The sequence below is a fragment of the Astyanax mexicanus genome, chromosome 22, assembly GCF_023375975.1.
Source record: "Astyanax mexicanus isolate ESR-SI-001 chromosome 22, AstMex3_surface, whole genome shotgun sequence".
NCBI classification, from domain to species: Eukaryota; Metazoa; Chordata; class Actinopteri; order Characiformes; family Acestrorhamphidae; genus Astyanax; species Astyanax mexicanus.
In genome coordinates, this window is record NC_064429.1 from 38,531,815 (window position 1) to 38,554,938 (window position 23,124).

General features: G+C 41.1%; 1 protein-coding gene across 1 annotated transcript in view; it reads left to right on the top strand.

Annotated features, from left to right (window-relative positions):
* The first annotated feature begins 340 nt into the window (after positions 1-340).
* srrm4 (serine/arginine repetitive matrix 4) overlaps positions 341-23,124 on the top strand; it is a 66,592-nt gene continuing 43,808 nt past the window's right edge. Inside the window, exon 1 of the mRNA XM_022664678.2 lies at positions 341-732. Coding sequence (XP_022520399.2) covers positions 593-732 — 140 coding nt within the window. The 5' untranslated portion in view covers positions 341-592. The remainder of the gene's footprint in view (positions 733-23,124) is intronic.

A 23,124-nucleotide genomic window follows, 5' to 3' on the forward strand; every position in this document is an offset into this window, starting at 1 on the left:
GAGTCTGAGGAGAAACGAACAGAGAGAGAGAGAGAGAGAGAGAGAGAGAGAGAGAGAGAGAGAGAGAGAGAGAGAGAGAGAGAGAACTATACAAAGAGAGATATACAAATAGAAAGAGAGAGACAGAGAGATATACTGAGAGAGACACTGTGTGTATTTGTGTTTATGTGTGTGTGTGTGTGTGTGTGTGTGTGTGTGTGTGTATAATGTGTGTATAGTGTGTGTGTGTGTATAAAAAAGTGTGTGTGTGTGTGTGTGTGTGTGTCTGACCCCACCTCCTTTTCTACGTCACTGGCTGCTCCTGACAAAACCAGCCTCCATCAGCTGGACCCCCCCACACACACACACACTCTCCCGCGCGCGCACTGCCCGCAACAGCTTACACAGCACGCGCGCTCACACTATCTCTCTCTCTCACACACACACACACAATACACACACACACACACAGAGTCGCGCGCGCTCAGTAGGAGCAGCAGTAGGAGGCACGTGCTGCTGGGCTTCAGCACCGGGACAGCTCCCGTGCGCGCGCTCTAGTCCCCCGTGCTCCGGTCCGCCGTTGCCCCCTGCGCGCGGGCGCGGGGCTGTTGCCATGGCCACCGTGCTGCAGGGTCAGAAGCAGCTCCTGGAGAAGTTTTGGAGAGGCGCGTGCAGAGCCGTAACCACGCCCCGCCCGGAGAGCGTCATCATCGCCAGCATCGCCGCGCGCAGAGCGCTCAGCAGCAGCAGCGCGTGAGTTCAGCACCTCTCACCTTACCTACAACCTGCGCGCGCGCGCGCGAGTGTGTGTGTGTGTGTGTGTATTTCGTGATGATCGCTACCGGCTGCGTCTGGTTCCAATTGTCTTTGTGAAAAACGCTCAGCAACATGCGTTCTTTAGGTTCCATGGGGCATGGCAAAAATCATGGGACCCCATACTATTCCCTGTCCCAATACTTTTGCCATTTCACACACAATGGTATTGTTGGACTACAGTGTTTTGGACTGGACCGGTACCAGGTTCTGATATTGAACAAACATTTATACCATTTCATCCTAATATACCCTTAATACACCATAAACAGCTCTATAAAAAGTGAAAAGATCACTTCAGTTTCTGAATCAGTTTCTCTGATTTAGCTATTTATAGGTTTATGTTTGAGTAAAATGAACATTGTTGTTTTATTCTATAAACTACAGACAACATTTCTCCCAAATTACAAATAAAAATATTCTCATTTAGAGCATTTATTTACAGAAAATGAGAAATGACTGAAATAACAAAAAAGATGCAGAACTTTCAGACCTCAAATAATGCAAAGAAAACAAGTTCATATTCATAAAGTTTTACGTTTTTCTCTCTCTTTTAAGTTTTAAGAGTTCAGAAATAATCAATATTTGGTGGAATAATCCTGGTTTTTAATCACAGTTTTTTCATGCATCTTGGCATCATGTTCTTCTCCACCAGTCTTACACACTGCTTTTGGATAACTTTATGCTGCTTTACTCCTGGTGTAAAAATTCAAGCAGTTCAGTTTGGTTTGATGAGCTGTACATGGCCAAAAGTATTAAGACTCCTGCTGCTCCAGCTTCCCAATACTTGTATGTTGGATGATGTTGGATGATGCTGGATGATGCTGGATGATGCTGGATAATGTTGGATGATGTTGGATGATGTTGGATGATGCTGGATGATGTTGGATGGTGCTGGATGATGTTTTGGATGATGTTGGATGATGCTGGATAATGTTGGATGATGTTGGATGATGTTGGATGATGCTGGATGATGTTGGATGGTGCTGGATGATGTTGGATGATGTTGGATGATGCTGGATGATGTTGGATGGTGCTGGATGATGTTTTGGATGATGTTGGATGATGCTGGATAATGTTGGATGATGTTGGATGATGCTGGATGATGTTGGATGATGCTGGGTGATGTTGGATGATGCTGGATGGTGCTGGATGATGTTTTGGATGATGTTGGATGATGCTGGATAATGTTGGATGATGTTGGATGGTGCTGGATGATGTTTTGGATGATGTTGGATGATGCTGGATAATGTTGGATGATGTTGGATGATGTTGGATGATGCTGGATGATGTTGGATGGTGCTGGATGATGTTGGATGATGTTGGATGATGCTGGATGATGTTGGATGGTGCTGGATGATGTTTTGGATGATGTTGGATGATGCTGGATGATGTTGGATGGTGCTGGATGATGTTTTGGATGATGTTGGATGATGCTGGATAATGTTGGATGATGTTGGATGATGCTGGATGATGTTGGATGATGCTGGGTGATGTTGGATGATGCTGGATGGTGCTGGATGATGTTTTGGATGATGTTGGATGATGCTGGATAATGTTGGATGATGTTGGATGATGCTGGATGATGTTGGATGATGTTGGATGATGTTGGATGATGCTGGGTGATGTTGGATGATGCTGGATGGTGCTGGATGATGTTTTGGATGATGTTGGATGATGTTGGATGATGCTGGGTGATGTTGGATGATGTTGGATGATGCTGGATGATGTTGGATGGTGCTGGATGATGTTTTGGATGATGTTGGATTATGTTGGATGATGCTGGATGATGCTGGATGATGTTGAATGATGATGGATGATGCTGGATAATGTTGGATGATGCTGGATGATGTTTTGGATTATGTTGGATGATGCTGGATAATGTTGGATGATGTTGGATGATGTTGGATGATGCTGGATGATGTTGGATGGTGCTGGATGATGTTGGATGATGTTGGATGATGTTGGATGATGTTGGATGATGCTGGATGATGTTGGATGGTGCTGGATGATGTTTTGGATGATGTTGGATGATGCTGGATAATGTTGGATGATGCTGGATGATGTTGGATGATGCTGGATGATGTTGGATGGTGCTGGATGATGTTTTGGATGATGTTGGATGATGCTGGATGATGTTGGATGGTGCTGGATGATGTTTTGGATGATGTTGGATGATGCTGGATAATGTTGGATGATGTTGGATGATGCTGGATGATGTTGGATGATGTTGGATGATGTTGGATGATGCTGGATGGTGCTGGATGATGTTTTGGATGATGTTGGATGATGCTGGATAATGTTGGATGATGTTGGATGATGTTGGATGATGCTGGATGATGTTGGATGATGTTGGATGATGTTGGATGATGCTGGATGATGTTGGATGATGCTGGATGATGTTGGATGGTGCTGGATGATGTTTTGGATGATGGTGGATGATGCTGGATGATGTTGGATGGTGCTGGATGATGTTTTGGATGATGTTGGATGATGCTGGATAATGTTGGATAATGTTGGATGATGCTGGATGATGTTGGATGATGTTGGATGATGTTGGATGATGTTGGATGATGCTGGATGGTGCTGGATGATGTTTTGGATGATGTTGGATGATGCTGGATAATGTTGGATGATGTTGGATGATGCTGGATGATGTTGGATGATGTTGGATGATGCTGGATGATGTTGGATGATGTTGGATGATGTTGGATGATGTTGGATGGTGCTGGATGATGTTTTGGATGATGTTGGATGATGCTGGATAATGTTGGATGATGTTGGATGATGCTGGATGATGTTGGATGATGTTGGATGATGTTGGATGATGCTGGATGGTGCTGGATGATGTTTTGGATGATGTTGGATGATGCTGGATAATGTTGGATGATGTTGGATGATGTTGGATGATGCTGGATGATGTTGGATGATGTTGGATGATGTTGGATGATGCTGGATGATGTTGGATGATGCTGGATGATGTTGGATGGTGCTGGATGATGTTTTGGATGATGGTGGATGATGCTGGATGATGTTGGATGGTGCTGGATGATGTTTTGGATGATGTTGGATGATGCTGGATAATGTTGGATAATGTTGGATGATGCTGGATGATGTTGGATGATGTTGGATGATGTTGGATGATGTTGGATGATGCTGGATGGTGCTGGATGATGTTTTGGATGATGTTGGATGATGCTGGATAATGTTGGATGATGTTGGATGATGCTGGATGATGTTGGATGATGTTGGATGATGCTGGATGATGTTGGATGATGTTGGATGATGTTGGATGATGTTGGATGATGTTGGATGGTGCTGGATGATGTTTTGGATGATGTTGGATGATGCTGGATAATGTTGGATGATGTTGGATGATGCTGGATGATGTTGGATGATGTTGGATGATGTTGGATGATGCTGGATGGTGCTGGATGATGTTTTGGATGATGTTGGATGATGCTGGATAATGTTGGATGATGTTGGATGATGTTGGATGATGCTGGATGATGTTGGATGATGTTGGATGATGTTGGATGATGCTGGATGATGTTGGATGATGCTGGATGATGTTGGATGGTGCTGGATGATGTTTTGGATGATGTTGGATGATGCTGGATGATGTTGGATGGTGCTGGATGATGTTTTGGATGATGTTGGATGATGCTGGATAATGTTGGATGATGTTGGATGATGCTGGATGATGTTGGATGATGTTGGATGATGTTGGATGATGTTGGATGATGCTGGATGGTGCTGGATGATGTTTTGGATGATGTTGGATGATGCTGGATAATGTTGGATGATGTTGGATGATGTTGGATGATGCTGGATGATGTTGGATGATGTTGGATGATGTTGGATGATGCTGGATGATGTTGGATGATGCTGGATGATGTTGGATGATGCTGGATGATGTTGGATGGTGCTGGATGATGTTTTGGATGATGTTGGATGATGCTGGATGATGTTGGATGGTGCTGGATGATGTTTTGGATGATGTTGGATGATGCTGGATAATGTTGGATGATGTTGGATGATGCTGGATGATGTTGGATGATGTTGGATGATGTTGGATGATGCTGGGTGATGTTGGATGATGCTGGATGGTGCTGGATGATGTTTTGGATGATGTTGGATGATGCTGGATAATGTTGGATGATGTTGGATGATGCTGGATGATGTTGGATGATGTTGGATGATGTTGGATGATGCTGGGTGATGTTGGATGATGCTGGATGGTGCTGGATGATGTTTTGGATGATGTTGGATGATGCTGGATTATGTTGGATGATGTTGGATGATGCTGGATGATGTTGGATGATGTTGGATGATGTTGGATGATGCTGGGTGATGTTGGATGATGCTGGATGGTGCTGGATGATGTTTTGGATGATGTTGGATGATGCTGGATTATGTTGGATGATATTGGATGATGTTGGATGATGCTGGGTGATGTTTTGGATGATGTTGGATGATGCTGGATTATGTTGGATGATATTGGATGATGTTGGATGATGTTGGATGATGTTGTATGATGTTGGATGATGCTAGATGATGTTGGATGATGTTGGATGATGCTAAATGATGTTGGATGATGCTGGATGATGCTGGAGGATGTTGGATGATGCTGGATGATGTTGGATGATGCTGGGTGGTGCTCCTGCATCGAGTGTGGGTTTCTGTCGCTTGAGTCCCTTGTCGCCTGGCCTTTCGATGAGAACACTCATCACACTGAGGTGTTTAATCAACCTCACTCATAAGATAGCACCTCACAATTTACCCCAAGCTGTCCTCTAAGTGAGGGAACACTTCATTATTACATGTACATTATTATGTACAATATGTACTTCCTGTAGTTCTGTGACTTTGAGGCTTAAAGCACTGTAACAAAAATCTTATTATTTAATGTTGTTAAATAAAAACATATGTGGAAAAATAACTTGCAATCAAATAACTTTCTTTCTTTCTCTCTCTCTCTTTCTCTCTCTCAGTTCGCTCTATATATATATTTATATTAATAAGTGTCTCAGGCTGTGAGGTACAGTGATGTTGATGGCAGACGGACGCCGCCCACATTTACAAACAAATAACCGCAGTTCGTAATCTCTCTGGCGTCCCGTCCCTTCATCCTGTCCCTCCGCCCCGTCCCTCCGCTCCGTCCCTCCATCCCGTCCCTCCGTCCCGCTGGTGTCTCTGCAGGACACTGTGATTTAGACCTCGACTCTTTCAGAAATCACTCTGGAGTGCTCCTACAGTGGGGGGTGATTTTACTGCTTTAGTTTTCTATATTTTATTTTAGGCCCTTACCACCCCGCCACACAATCAGCTAGCATTAGCCATTAGCCTGTACAATGTGCATTGTGATGCTCATATCTATCTTGCCCCCCACCAACAGTCTATTTTCCCTCCTTCCTCCTGCCTGGTTTAAACAGCAGCAGATCTTCTGAATATATCTACACTGATGGGCGTGGTGTTCTGGAAATGAGGTGTGTTCAGGTACATTTCTGGAGTTTTATCTTGTTTATCTTGGTAACAGAAAACACAGGAGCTCCACTGACTGAATACAACCTAGACAGACACCAACAGTCAGACGTTCATCGCTATCTCGGTAACAATCAAAAGGATCAAAAAAAGTGATTGATTAATTAGTTGATAAGTGACACCATATATATATATATATAGTGTAATACGCAAATGAAAAATAAAGTTTTTTGGGGGGGTTTAATGTAGTTTAAGGTAAATCAAGGTGGTGTAATGTAATTCAAGGTTATTTATTTGTAGTTGAAGGTGGTTTAATGTGGTTTAATGTAGTTGAAGGTGGTTTAATGTAGTTTAAGGTGGTTTAAAGTGGTTTAGGGTGGTTAAATGTAGTTTAGAGTAAATTAAGGTGGTTCAATGTAGTTTAAGGTGGTTTAAGGTGATTTATTTGTAGTTTAATGTAGTTTAAGGTGGTTTAATGTGGTTTAATGTGGTTTAAGGTGGTTTCATATAATTTAAGGTGGTTGTGTGATAGTGATTATATATATGTGTGTCTTGACCCATATACTCACATTGTATAAATGAAAGTGTATCAGTGTGTGTGTGTGTGTGTGTGTTTGAGAGGCCTATTCATCCCACTGCTCTCTCTCTGTGGTTGAGCTGTATTGAAGGCCTGGGGGTGTAATTAGGTAACTCCGCCCCCCAACCCACACACACACACACACACACACACACACACACACACACACACTCGAACTGCATGCCTGCAAGCTGTCGGCTCCTCATTAACAATGCAGAGAGTTTTAGATACAGGGTAAAGTGGGGGGCGAGTGTGTGTGTGTGTGAGTGTGTGAGTGTGTATAGTGTGTGTGTGTGTGTGTGTGTGTGTGTGTGTGTGTGTGTGTGTGTGTGTGTGTGTGAGGGAGCAGATGGTCTGGGAGGGGGGGTTGGGGGACCTGTTGTCCAGCAGATGTTTGGAGTAAAGGAGGGATTAGATGAGCAGCGTCCGGCTCCCAGCTGGACCTGTTGATCCTACTGACCAATAACACACTTATGCTCCACCTGAAGCTCCGCCCCTTTATTACGCAATGCTAGGTGTTTACCATGGCAACGGTGATATCACGATACTGCGATCCTGAGATACTCGATATATCATAAGACCATACCCTACGATACATAACAGCATCTGTGTTACTAAAGAGAATAAAACACTAATAAATATAAAAAAACAGCTATTATGGATTTATTCATACATTTATTCAGTATTCATAGCGCCACCATGTGGAGTAATGAAGCAGCAACTTCAGTAAGCTACCTAAATGAGGGCGCCAAGTCTTTTAGAGGGAGTTTAGAGTTTAGAGCGTCTATGTTTCAATAAAAGTATCCATATTTGACGCCACATATCAATAATATATTGCAAACACATGTTTACTTCCATCTAAAATCTATTGGAAATTTAAAACACGGACACAGAGATCCATAAACGCCAATTTTCCATTATCTTCTATTATAAAAAAATTTAAGTTTTGTAAATTGGTTTTAAGAGAAGTCATTCACGCAACTTATGCAAGGCAACGTAAATGTACTGTTAATGATAAATACTCTTATAAACACTTATAAAAGTCCCTCAGTTAAATTAAAGAGTGTTGTGGAAGTCTGAATCTATTATTTAATGCATTTTTGTAAAAAAAATTTTGGTCATGTGGTGTGATAGCTCTACTTTTGGGATGTAATGTAAATATTAATATTATAAAATCAGTTATTACGGTTTAAAACTGTTTGTTTACTCAGTTCAGCAAACTGTGCAGGATCAGTTATACACGACAAGCTTTAAAATGGACTCAAAGATTAAAATCTATATGGTTTTATTTACTATTTTTACAGTAATGTAATGTAATCTTACATCGCAGGATCATGTATGTGTGAGGTTGTGAGGAAAGCTTAGAAAAGCTAGAAAAAAAAATGATAATGAATGTCTGGAGAACACCAGCAGATCACAACAATATAAAATTAGATATTGAGCTGTAGAATTTATTAAAATTTGTGTTTTTTTTTAATATCTATTTCACCTCCGTACCCGTATACAGTCACAGCTAAAGACAAATGGACTGGTCATGTATAAACCTGCTCTCAGACTATATACTGTATATACCTCTAATATTCTGTTATTACCCTCTTCTATGTGTGTGTTAGCTGTAGCGCTAATGCGGAAGGTGGTGCTGGTTGGGTGGGAGGTCTGTTATTGGTTGGGAAGCTCTGGCTGCAGGCGAATCGTCTGCAGAACAGCTGATATGCTGCCAGACCTCCAGGGTTCCTCTCTAATTCCACTGTTATCTAAACCTGCAACATTACAGCACAGCTTTCCAGAGCTCTTACACAGCTTTCCACAGCTTTCCACAGCTTTCCACAGCGCTAACACCGCCTTCCACAGCCTTACACAGCCTTTACACAGCCTTTACACAGCCTTCCACAGCCTTCCACAGCCCTTACACAGCTTTCCACAGCTTTCCACAGCCCTTACACAGCCTTCCACAGCTTTCTACAGCCCTTACACAGCTTTACACAGCCCTTCCACAGCCTTCCACAGCCCTTCCACAGCCTTCCACAGCCCTCCACAGCCCTTCCACAGCCTTCCACAGCTTTCCACAGCCCTTACACAGCTTTCCACAGCTTTCCACAGCCTTTCACATCCTTCCACAACTTTCTACAGCCCTTACACAGCTTTACACAGCCTTTACACAGCTTTACACAGCCCTTCCACAGCCTTCCACAGCCTTCCACAGCTTTCCACAGCCCTCCACAGCCCTTACACAGCCCTCCACAGCCCTTCCACAGCCTTCCACAGCTTTGCACAGCCCTTCCACAGCCTTCCACAGCTTTCCACAGCCTTCCACAGCCCTTCCACAGCTTTGCACAGCCCTTCCACAGCCTTCCACAGCCCTTCCACAGCCTTCCACAGCCCTCCACAGCCCTTCCACAGCCTTCCACAGCTTTCCACAGCCCTTACACAGCTTTCCACAGCTTTCCACAGCCTTTCACATCCTTCCACAACTTTCTACAGCCCTTACACAGCTTTACACAGCCTTTACACAGCTTTACACAGCCCTTCCACAGCCTTCCACAGCCTTCCACAGCTTTCCACAGCCCTCCACAGCCCTTCCACAGCCCTCCACAGCCTTCCACAGCCCTTCCACAGCTTTGCACAGCCCTTCCACAGCCTTCCACAGCTTTCCACAGCCTTCCACAGCCTTCCACAGCCTTCCACAGCTTTCCACAGCTTTCCTCAGCAAAATATAGAGCATCACCAGAGTATAGCCAGAGTATGATGAGCGCTGGTGAAAAGTGTGAAAAGTGTAGCTGGAATAGCACTGAGTGGGGAGATGGTGTAAAGATGGCACTCATCTGGCAGCAGTTAAAGCTGCTCTGGTAGGAGTTTGTAAGAGTCTCGCGGTGGTGCTGTAAGAGGCCGGCGCGAGCGCGGGTGCGGCGTGTTAAAAGGCGACCTTTGAAATTCCTTTTTGAGTAATTGGCCGGCTGACGGCTGACGCGAGAGCGGACCCCGGCGTTCTGACGGCGCTTTCAGAGCCATTTTCGCGTCCTTGACAGCTATATTTAACTTCAGCTAGAATAAAGGGAAGCGGGGCGCGCTGGCGGGGGCGGCGGGCGCGAGGGCGGCGGGGCGCGAGAGGGGGCGAATATGAAGGAGTTGTGAGTGTCGACGCTGATGCATAAATCAAATAATGGAATCTGGCATTTAAAGCGGCTCTTGGCATTTAACACGACTCGCGTTAACAGAATGAATTGTGCGCTCAGATAAATGTGTTTACAAGAGTCGCGCTGCCACATCAACTCCACTTAATTTATGGCATCTCGGCGCGATGGCGGCGCGATGGCGGCACGGTGCCCCTTCCACAACGCTCCCTGCAATCATGTGTGTGATTACGTGCGAGAGCCGGTTCTGTCGAGAGGGTCGGACGGGAAGTCGCCGCTGATGAAGCCGGATTTAAAACGTACCTGACCGCCAGCAGCAGACACCCCCCCCCCATCATTTATCTATTATTCCCTCTCTTACTTCCCCTCTCTTTTCTCTCTCTCTCTTTTTTCTCTCTCTCTTTTTTCTCTCTCTGTCTCTTTCTCTTTTCTCCCTCTCTTTATTATTGTTGTAGTACATGGTAGATGAGGTTGGGTCATGGTGTACCATGACTTTTGCTCTTCCCCATGGAGGCTGGGTGGTTGATATGTGACCCTGTCATGGATTTGTTGGTCAAGGAATTGAAAATGTCCTGCTAAAACCTTGTATCTCCACATCAGCACGTTTTTAAAAAGAAATGAACATTGGACCAGATAGAAAAAAAGCATCAGAATGCATAAATGACAAAAGGTAAATATAAATACTAAATAGTTTAACAGTAAAAAATAAAATTCCTCTAGGTCTTATTTTAATTCTATGATCTCTTTATTGCTGTAATTCAGAACTACAGTATGTAAATAAGTACGTTTCACTGTTGACGGGGTGTAAGATAGCAATAAGCATCACTGCGCTCCTCACACAGGGCGTTAGTTAGGACCCAGGATGTGTATTTAAAGTAAGTAAACCCCTGTTCAGAGCATGTGCTGCACAGTGTGAACTTTAAAACACTGCATGGTGTCCAGACATCCCATAATTCATCACAAGATACAATCATCTGATGAATCTTTAATATAAAATAAACCTTAAAGATCAGCTGGTGGTTCAGATCTGAGGCTTTGTGTCGTGTTTGATGATGAGTCGGTTTGTTGTGGTGATTGATATGTAAATTTTCAGAGGGAAAAGCTACAAATCAAAGGTTCTCCTCGGGGCTTTCAGAGGAACACGATGCAGAACATCCAAATTAAAGCGTCACTTAATTACCCACCATTCCCACCATTCCCGCCCACCGGGGGTCCAAACCAATCAACTACCCCGAGGAGATATCACCAGACAGAGAGACAGAGAGACAGGCAGACAGACAGACAGACAGATAGCTAGATAGATAGATAGATAGATAGATAGATAGATAGATAGATAGATAGATAGATAGATAGATAGATAGATAGATAGATAGATAGATAGACATGCAGAGGTTCTGAGAATACATTAAAGGTTAGCTAATCCTCAAAACCCCCACAATACCAGGAGAACCGCAGGTCACCCAGGTCGGGTTGTGCCGGGTTGGGCTGGTTTGTGTCGGTTTGGGTTGGGTTGTGTTCGGGCAGGGTTGTGTCACATTTGGCCGGGTTGTGTCGGGTCTGGACGGACTGGTTTATGCCAGGTTGTGCCGTGTCGGGCCGGGTCGTGTCGGGTTGGGCTTGGTTGTGCCAGGTCGGGTCAGGTTGTGTCAGGTCTGTTTGGATTGGATTGGGCCGGATTGTGTTGGGTCTGATCGGACCGGTTTGTTGGGCGTCGGGCCGAGTTGAGCGGGTTTGTGCCGGGTTGGGCAGGGTTGTGTCAGGTCTGGTTGGACCAGTTTGTGCTGTGTTGGACATGGTTCTGTCTCAGTTGTGTCGGAGCGTAGTTCTGCTCTGGGCCGAACCCCCGTGGTGATCTGGCCCGTTATTAAAATGCAGACATATCAAAGTCAAACCTTCATCACTTAAATTAAATCATTTCGTGGTTGGCTGGTTCCGCTGCCCGGCCTCCCCTTCAGTTCTGATTACCCGCCCGTGCCTGTCCTCGCCTCCACCACACCACCTGCCACTCACACACAATCGCTCCATTTGCATAACTGATGCTTCATTTGGGCCGGGTCTGATTCCGCGGCGGCGAGGAAACACCGTAATGAGCGAACAGAACTCTAAACTCCGCTCAGTTTAGAGGTCATGCTGGAGCTGCAGCCTGAGAGACTCTACAGACTGTTATTTCCTCTTTCCTTTAACTGTGGAAATTTACCTGACCTGAATTATTTAAAATAGACAGCTCTGTAAAAAAAGAAGAGAGCACTCTTTATAGGTTTATATTCGAGTAAAATGAACATTGTTGTTTTATTCTATAAACTACAGACAACATTTCTCCCAAATTACAAATAAAAATATTCTCATTTAGAGCATTTATTTACAGAAAATGAGAAATGACTGAAATAACAAAAAAGATGCAGAACTTTCAGACCTCAAATAATGCAAAGAAAACAAGTTCATATTCATAAAGTTTTAAGAGTTCAGAAATAATCAATATTTGGTGGAATAATGCTGCTTTTTAATCACAGTTTTTTATGCATCTTATTTGTTGAGCTGCGTACTATAAGTGTTGTTTCTTTGTGTATGACATATTTTCGTCTTTTTACTCTGATTTTTGTCTGGCTCTTTTTATCTTGTTGTTTTGTAATAATTGAGTAATAATTATTGAGTGTACTATATATTGTAATAGTATGAAATGCAAAGTACAAATTAAAATATTTCTACAATATTTAAAATATATTTCACATTTTGGAATCTTACCTCGGGATAAGGCAGGTTTTGAGCCTTATTATTCCTATAATTAACTTGTACAAATTACATACTAAAAAAGAATATATATGGTCATATACTTTTTTATGATTATGTAATTATGGAGCAGTGTATGTAGGTAACATCCAACACAATGCTGCAGTCAGTTATCTGTAATGAGCACAGGGTTCTGTTTGAGTTGTGATGCCTGAGGAATTCTACACTTTTATTTTTACACCCACATTAAAGTTTATTTACCGGCTTTGTGTCGGGATTAGAATCAGCCGGTGGGTTTTTATGAGCTGAGCGGTGCTGCCGCGGTGCCGCCGGTGCTGCCGGCTGTAGTGAAAGTGAGTATATAATGATGTCGGCTCTGTACCGGAGAGCGAGTCGGTGCCGGCGTTTCTCTCCATACCGGTTTAGCGTATCTCCTATCTGCTCTCTGGAGACGCGAGCTCAGACCGGTGATGGGTTCAGGAGGAGGTCACGAGTGAATTCACACCCAGCACTGTAAAATAAATCCAGCTGCTCTGGACTCAGATTAGCTCATTATCAGCATCCTAACACTTCACTTCCTGCAGACCGTTAGCCTGTATCTGACTGGCTAACTCTTCTACACGCTAATTTGTGCTTCTAGTAGACAACAGCTGCTGAGAGCTAGCACTGAACTGGAGCTGGAGAACACCCTGGTGGTTTTATCCAACTCTGTAGTGGAAATACTTGGAGTTGAAGTCAAAAGTATGGTGAAATCAAGTGTATTTAAAGTGTATTTTGATTGCATTCAGCCACAAGAACTCCAATCTGTGCATTGAACACATGTTGGGAACAGTGAGCATGTGTGCCCAGAATGGTGGGCAATTCAATTGCATCCTGTTTATATTTAGTTAGTTTATTTCTATCTTATTGTATATTTTCTACTTTTATCTTTATGCAGTTTACTTGGTGAAGAGCAAAGAAAGAATTTCATTGTACGAGGAAACTTGTTTCTTACTGTGCACATGACAATAAACTCTTTTGAATCTGAATCTTTGAATCTTGATTGAGGGATTCGATCTGGCAACCTTCTGGCTGCAGTCACAAAGAAGGAGAAAGCCACTTCACCAACCTCCAAACCACAACTGCCCTCTGTCAGTGGCACTTTGGTGATGCCCTGTTAGTTCATGGAATTAACCAATGATCTTCTGACCATAAGACTGCAGGTCTCACTGCTGGGTGGTGGTGTGGGGTAGTTACCTAAATGAAGTAAAGTAAAGCTAAGTAAACAAAAAATAATAATAAAAAGAAAGACTTTCTTTTAAAATGAATCGAGCACTGCAGCTAACTGCTCCAGCAGTGCTATCCAGGTTAAGGAGAAAACTACAAGTCAATAATATTCATGTCTGAACGGGGAAATAGTGGTTAGCGCAGTTAGCGGTTAATGCTAATGCTAATGCTGCTCCAGTCTCGGTGCTGGAGAACTAAACTGAAACTCCTGTATAACTCTGTACTTCAGTGGAGTGTCTTTACTGCTCCTTAATACCTGACTGATAGAATTCATACATAAGGAGCACCGGATTATAAGCAGCTCTGATTATTTTTGGGAAAATTAAAGTGCACCTTATAGTGAGAAACATATGGTAATTGTCTTTTACAGGGACTAGACTAGCTGATTTTGGAATCAGTGTACTTTAAAGTACATAAAGTAATTGTAGTTGTGTACATAGTGCAGTGTGTATAGTGTGTGTGTAGTGTGAGGAGGCGCTGCAGGCTGGTGGTGTGTGTTGTAGTGAAGGAGAAGTGACGGGAGGGTGTATAGTGTGTGTATAGTGTGTGTAGTGTGTGTAGAAGGGGAAGTGATGGGAGTGGAGGGTGTGTTGGAGACGGGCTCAGTGCCGGGATTGCGAGGGTGAGGAATATTACCGCTGACAGATTTGGCTGAGTGCTGATTAGGAAAACCCGAGCTGACAGGTTCACCGTCTTCCCCGCCCAACGCGCCGCTCTGTGAGGCAGCCATGTTCGCTCTGAGGCTTTTTCCTACTGTCCCTGTTCCTTCCCAGCGATACCTCATTAGCCACTTCTCCTTTACCTCACCCGGCACTAGCAAAACTTTCTTTTTGGAGAAAGAGAAGAAAGAGAGAGAACAGGAACTTCCAGTTTAGTGCAACACAACTCAAAAAACACTGGGACAGTTTTAAAAAATAAAACCTGTATGAACTCAAAATATATTAACTTAATATTAATGTACATCCATTCCTTCATTTACAAACACAGCATTTACCATTTAGCACTGTAACGTTTCCACTGATACCAACTGGATACCCAATTATTTTATTCTATTCTTTCTTCTGGTCATGGTGAACATAAGGCTTGTGTTGTGTACAGTAGTAAAGTTGTAGTAAAGTGGTATTAGTGAATATAGTAACTCTGTATTGTAGTAGAGAAGTGGGCGGAGCTTCTGGTCATGGTGAACATACAGTAAGGTATTAGTAAATATAGTGAATTAGTGAATATAGTAACTCTGTATTGTAGAGTTTGTTGGTGATATCAGTTGTTGTTGGTTGAGTTTGGAAGGTGTTTTGGGTCTGATATACAGGAACGGATGTTTATTAATAAATTAAATGTTCATAAATGTATAAGTTGGTTTGATATATTATTGAATAATTTTAATTAGCTTTATTTGATCTGTCCAAACTTTTACTCTTATTTTTTTTCTGATTTGGTTTCAGTTTAATAGTTTTATAGTTTAATACTTTTTCATTTCTTTTAAAGATTAGACTTTTAGAGCTTTGAAGAAAGATAGCTGTTTCTTCATTTTCACTTCAAATACTTGCTGATAACTTTTTTTGATTTGATTTTATAATTTTTTCATGTTTTACGCCGTATATCCGTTTCTATTGATCTCTACTGAAGAACTGCTTATCAGTCATGAAGAAACACATGAAAGGCTTTTAGATAGATAATAGAGAATGCCTTTCTTATTTTAGGGTTTCAATTAAAAGCTTTATTGTAGGAAACTCTTTGTGTTTTTTCAGTTTTTCCGCGGTTGAGGAGATCCCGCTGGTGTTCTGCAGAACTCCGGATCGGTCTGAGGTCCGATTGGAAAGAGTTGAGCAGCAATTAATGAGGCGTCTTTGATCAGAGAACAGCGATGCTCTCGGTTCAGCGTCTGGATTTTAATAACACTATCAGTGTGACTCAGACGACGCTTCTGAATTATTTAACTGCATTTATTCCCTCATTTCTCTGCACTGTTTCAGTCCACTGCTTTCCGTTTACGTCCGACATATTTCAGAGAATTCCGGCCCGAATAACGGAAAAATACGCTGCTGTCAGACGTGTTCAATCAAACACGCAGTAAAATATCTGAGCATCTGCTGTGTTTCCTCAGGACTGAATCAGGAGTGCACATCAGTAATAATAATAATAAAATAATAATAATGAGGCCCAAAAACAGGCTATTCTCATAATGCACACGCCAATTTTACCTCTATCTAGTAAATAGATGTAATAATACACATGAAAATTCATGCTTTCAAGATTTTTACCCATAATTCTCCTTGTTCTTTTCTATTTCTGATGTTTTGTAGAGGAGAGAATTGTAAACAAGTAAATAACCTTTAAGTGGAGAAGAACACAGAGCCGATTTCACTTTTATTTGATTGACAGTTGGAGCATTTTTAGCTCAAAATATCAGAAAGCCGAATTTTGAGTTTCACCGGAGTCACCTTGAGTTTTACACCCAAGACCCAGGAGTTTTGTACCAAACAGTATAGTAGAGTAAAGTAGAGTATAGTAGAGTATACAGTAGTAGAATAAAGAGTTTAGTATATGGAAGTCCTTCTTTAATTTCATTTAATTCAATATATTTTAGATGGTTATTTACATGGAAATATCAACCAGTAGAATTAAAACAGCTATAAAACAAGCCAAATCCAAAACCTCAGAACTGTTACATCACTGTCTTCACTCCTTATATTCAACACTGATGGGACAGCAGCACTACCTGTTTTTTTTATGGGATTTTTCATTCATTGTTTTATTAATTTTCAGGTTTCAGGGTTGTATTGCTTATTCTTTTAATCCTAAAAAACAGTTCTGAATCCAATATGGCCGCTCTGCACATTAACAGTAGTAGAGCAGTATTATTATACTCTTTATCTCATTAAATCAGTCCTACACACAGTACTGTACAGAATATATCTGTAGAATATAGCTGGTTTTGCTAACAATGCTAACCTGGCATAATGCTAACAGTGATAACCTGGGACAATGCTAACAATGCTAATCTGGAACGATTATAAAAATGCTAACCTGGGATGATGATAAAAATGCTAACCTGGGGCAATGCTAACAGTGATAACCGGGAACAATGATAAAAATGATAATCTGGGACCATGATAACAAAGCTAACCTGGAAAAATGCTAACAATTCTAATCTGGAACAATGCTAACAGTGATATTCTAGAATAATGCTAATAATGCTAACCTGGGACAATGAAAACAATGCTAATCTAATTTTACTCTTAAACAGAGTAATATTATTGGAGTATTTAATAAAAAAGTATAAATATTCTGGGACATTAAATCGCTTTAATAAAAGTCCTGTAAGTAAAGTGAGTAAAGTATTGGTCCTGATCTCACAGTTCAGTTTAGTCCTGCTGTTTCTGCTGAAACGGGACGTTAATGTTTATATTTACTCTAAACTCCTCGCTCTGATTCCCCGGACATTTAGAGCTCTTTAATTATTTACTATTAATTTACATTATTGATCTGAAACTTTAACTGCAGTAAATATAATTAAAACATATATCAGGATTAACAGCAGAGTCCCGCTGATATATAATTACCTGTTAAATCATCCTGTAACTGAGATCAGATCGTCTGATTGGTCCTCAGGCGGAATGTATCGATCCCCATCTGATCATCACAGAAATCAATCAAATAGCTTTTAATTTATCTTCATATAATTACAGATTATTTACTGCAGTTCATTTTCTCCTCAGATAAACACAATAACTCAGGATCTGATCTGAGCTCTGGTTCTTTTATTGATCATCTCATACAGTTTATCAGGGTATAATGGAGTGTTAAACTATATAAATATAAATATTTATATAAACATTAACCAAACAATAATACACCTCAGATTGCTGCAAGACTCAGCAGTGCTAATCTCGGACAATGCTAACAGTGATAAAATGGGGCAATGCTAACAATGCTAATCTGAAACAATACTAATATTGATAATCTGGAACAATGCTAACAATGCTAAACTAGATCAATGCTAATCTGAAATAATGCTAACAGTGCTAATCTGGAACTTTATACATACTTTTATTATTATTATTACTAATTACCAATTATTTATTTTTAAAATGATTAGTTTTTTTACTGTTGTATCTGGATTATATTGTGTGTGTTTTCTGTATTTTAGCATTTTCACTTAATATTCACTCAGTACTCAGTATTCTCCATAACAGCTTCTGTAACTTCTGTAATTTTTAGTTTTTACTCATTTAGATCTATTTTTATTTCTGTAAATAATATTACTGTAAATATACAATACTAATAGTATTTTATTAATATTATTATATTAAGCCATATAAAAGATATAAAATGAACAGCCTGTACAGCCGGTATTCCTTTTATTTATTTATTATTGTTTTATATATTTATTAATGTATTTATCGCTGCTGGAAAGGCAGTATAAAGGGTTTTACATCACGTGGCGTTGATGTCGCACCTCCGACACATTAAAGCTAATAGAATAATCCTCTCGTCCTTCAGAGACACGTTATTATTATTGGGAGGCGGTAAATTGGATGAACCTCCCGCACATAAAATGGAAATGTGCTGCCGGAGATTAAATAACCGCCAAGGTTACGTCCGGCTGACGGGACGGTTTATTAGGCATCCTGTACACCAACCACCCCCCCCCCCTCCCCCCCCCCGCCCCGTACGGTCTCCTGAAGAGACAGAGCGGGACACTGTCTCTGAGATCAACACGTCCAGGTGGAGGGCGGTATAGTGGAGGCCGGTGGGGCAGTGAGCTCAGTTAATAGCCGGTGATGCTCTGTTAGCGGTTAGCGATTAGCAGGAGTGTGGGAGTTATTTAACACATTTCAATGAGTGTATGCATCCCTAAAAAATACAATATAGGGCCAAATAGTACTAGGGGTGAATTGCAGTACACTCCAGTACATGTAGGGGGCGATATAACCTATATTTTTCAGTCTTTACTTCCACATTTCCCCTGAACTTCTGCTGCTCAATAACAGTCCTTACTATAGATAGATAGATTAAAAATAGAAATCTTTTCTTTAGAGATATTACAGATGAAGCCAGCATATGCAGTTTATAGATTAAGGACTGTTATTAAGCAGTGGCAGTTCAGGGGAACTGTGGACGTCAAGACAATATATAGAGCAATATAGGCTATATCGCCACCTACAGTTCCCCGGGTGTATTGCATTACTAAATGGCCACAAAAAAAATTTATTTTTGGAAAATGAGGCAGATAAACCCAAGAAGAAAGGAAAAAATAAATACACCACTCCTCTGGCATGATCAAACCCGTGTCGTCAGGGTCAGTCTCCAATACAGTATCACTGCATCGGCTAGTGAATTGGGACACAGCAGGGAAAAAACGAAACGCCTGTATAGGGAGAGCCTACAGTCACGTGAGACGTGAGTAAACAAAAGCTCACCAGAGAAGTATTTTTTTTTTCATTATCGTTTATTACATTCACCAACCTCACAGGTCAGATGTTTAATGTTTACAGGCCACATCTGGCCCATGGGTCATTAATTGATTATTAATCATTAATAATCAATGATTCTAATTGCTTTGTTTATTCTAATTGCTTTGTTTGTTATCCATTTTATCTTTTATTTTATTTCACTTGAGTACTGAGTCCCAGATCATTGTTTTATTTACTTTTATTGTCTTATCTTATATTTTATTTGAGTACTATCTCCAGTTTAATGATTAATAAAACCCTTCTGTACTGTAGATCTCCTGAAGAGATCCTGGTGGTGAACGGTAATTACAGACTGGATACAGGTGATAATCCGGTTGGTGCCGCCTGGGTTGGAGGGGCAGTGAGCTCCATTAGCCGTTAGCGATTAGCGATTAGCAGTTAGCGTGAGTGTTATTTTACACGGTTCTGATCCCGTTAATAGGCTGTGAATGTTTGGAGATGACCGGGTGAGGAAAGTGTGGTGATTATGGTCCGGTTCCGGTCCGGTGATCAGCTGAAAGGTTAACGGCAGTTCGGTTCTGATCCGCCCGTCTGTGAATAAGCTGAAGTGATTAGTGGTTAATTGGAGTCAGCAGGTGAGAGAATAAAGTGAGAATCCAGCTCTCCGTTTATCACTCCGTCCGTCTGCCCTTCACCTCCTCCCTTCTTCCTTCTTCTCTTCTTCCACTCATCCAGAACAGAACCAGAGCCGTTATTACACAGTTATTACACAGTTATTACATAGTTTATACACAGTTATTACATGAGCCACAGTCAGAACCAACCAGCTCCATCAGTACAGAACTGCAGCCTCAAACACAATCAAACAACGTTCATATAAATATATAAATATACTGATTAATACTGCATTAAAAACTTGTCTAATATATAATCTAATATACAGTGTTTTATTTTTCTCCTTTAACTGCTGTTATATTTTATAAGATGAACTGCAAAACTGTTGATAGATTTTAATGTAGAAATCCTGTAAATACATTAAACAAAACACTCATTTTCACATCTATTTTCTGGAAAAATATATGGTTTCAAGAAAACACAGTATTCACAATTCAGTGCACTATTCCAACAGTATTAAAATATACTGTGTGTGTGTGTGTGTGTGTGTGTGTGTGTGTGTGTGTACCTGAGCACAGGTGGTTCACTCCGCCGGTTGCTGTTGGACAGGATTAATGAGCAGGTCTCAGCACGGCGCTTCCGCAGGATTAAAACACTGCAGTAAAATCACTCTGATATATTTCACCAGGATTTTTACACTGATATCTTTAGACACGTATCACAGTTCATGATTTTGTTATTAAGAATTAAGACTTTTTTGTTATTTTGTTATTAAGACTGTAATGTATCAGACATAAAACTATTGTATACTCTATTTTTTAACAAATATTTAGATAATTTTATTTTATTCGATGTAAAAATAACTAATCTAAATCCTTTAAGGTGGCCTGAGCTCATCATTTTTAAGAATTTTAAGGGAAAAGTTAAGAATCAGGACAAACATCACAGCTTCCAAAATCAACACTTTCTGTAGATTTAAGCTCTATCCGGATGGGATTATTTTTTCTCAGGGGGTTCTGGGTAATTTTCTCTTTTATGGGGGTTTTTATCCTCTGTGATTTTATTCTCGTCCAGAACGATCATGTAGGTGTTTTTCTCAGACGTCCTCTGAGAAAATTACAGGCTGAATTATCTGCTGTTTTTCTCTGATAAATCTATTTATGACTGTGCCCAGATATGAATTGGTACTCTATCCTGGGTAAATGCTTTAGTGCTGGATGGAGTCCTCCTCCAGGTGGACGGTGGTTTCCGGTTGAGAGTACGCTGTGCTCTATTGGCTTCTGCTTCTCACTGATGTGTAGATGAGTGCTGATGTGTAATGTGCTTGTGTGTTAAACGTGTAAATTGTAAAACGTCCTTTGGTTTCTAGAAAAGCTCTTTATATATAAGCTGAACTTCATTTATAAAGTATAGTTAAGTCAGAAGGTAACATAGACACGGAGGCTCCCTGAAACACTGGCAAATCTGAGAATATTTTAAGCTTTAGAACTGAAAAAGTAACTTTTATCAGTTTTCCAGAGACAATAAGAGTAAGAACAGATCAGAGCAGGAAGACTCTGGAGATGAAGAACTGTACTGATAATTCTTTTCCCGCCCTTCAGCTAAAAGAAGCAGATTCCTGATTGAAATCATCAGGCGTTCAGCTGGAAAGCGAGTGTAGACCTGGCGTGGTCTCGGAAGAGCAGATTGTATTACTGATGTGAATCCATTAATGGGTTCATTGCAGATCGAGGAACCTGCAGGAGATCATAAACGAAATGCAAATTTCTTCCATTTTTCTTCCATTAATGAAATATGAGGAGCGTCGCAGGTTAGCGAAGTCACATCGATTATTAACGGAGAGCTGATTTATTTATCAGTTCTGCGGCCGATTAGTGTACGAGAGTGTGAATAATAATGTGTATAAGAGTGTATAAAAGTGTGTAGAAGTGTGTATTTTTGTGAAATTCATTATTTTCTTCCCTCATGTTTCCAGATGTTGCCAGATGTTTGTTGCCAAATCCCTCAACCTACTGCTGCTGTTTCTCCTCCAGACTTTCTCTCTTTCTCTCTCTCTTTTTAAGACGCTATAAATCAGGTGTTCGCTCTCATTTTTTAACACCCTGAGAAAAGCATGTACTCCTGTTTTATCCGGCGCTTCATTATTTATAATTTTATTTTATGAGGATTCTGCTAAAGAACGTTCCGCTCTTGTAAAATCCAGCTTTAGTGAAGCTCGGTGAATTATTCAGTCTTTGTTTGAATTATTTGCATAGTAAAGGCCAGCTGTTGGAGCGAGGGAGGGGCTTGGAGGAGGACGATGGAAGACGATTCGCCAAAGATCTTCCTCTTCCTCTTCTCCTCTTCCTCTTCTGGTGACAGTAATTACCGTATCCGACACTCAGCGAGGTTCTTCTCGCTCTGGGAGAATGTAGAGCCATGGTTTGATGTGTTTACTGTTTCAGAGCAGCACAGGGAATCCAAAACACATTATTAGAAGAGCTGTGGTCAGAATAATCTCCTTTAAAAAATCTATTTTATTGTTCTTAATTTTATCGTATTTTTACCCAATTTTCTCTGCAATTTAGCGGAATCCAGGAACTGGAGGAATTGGGGGACGTGTCCCAATAAATATTAGAAAAGATAGATTTGTTTTTAAAAACGTTTATTTTGAAATATTTTGCAGTCTGCAATTGATTTCACCTTTTTGGAGCTTTGGATTAGCTTGTTCAGGTGTTTTGGCTGATTTTGTTTCTAGTTAGCATGTTAGGGAAGCAGCATGATCTACTGTACTCTCTCTCTCTCTCTCAGACTCCGGCTGCTGATAGAGAAACAGCATGATCTACTGTACTCTCTCTCTCTCTCTCTCTCTCTCTCTCAGACTCCGGCTGCTGATGGAGAAACAGCATGATCTATTGTACTCTCTCTCTCTCTCTCTCTCTCTCTCTCAGACTCCGGCTGCTGATGGAGAAACAGCATGATTCTCAGACCATAGTGTAGCTATATATTTAGTACAGGTTTTTGGAAATTATTTCAGGATTTGGATTTGCCTTTCTTACCAGAATAAAGCATCCAGATATCACTGTGACTTCCACACTTCCCCTGAACTGCCATCATTATTGAAAGCTGACACTAT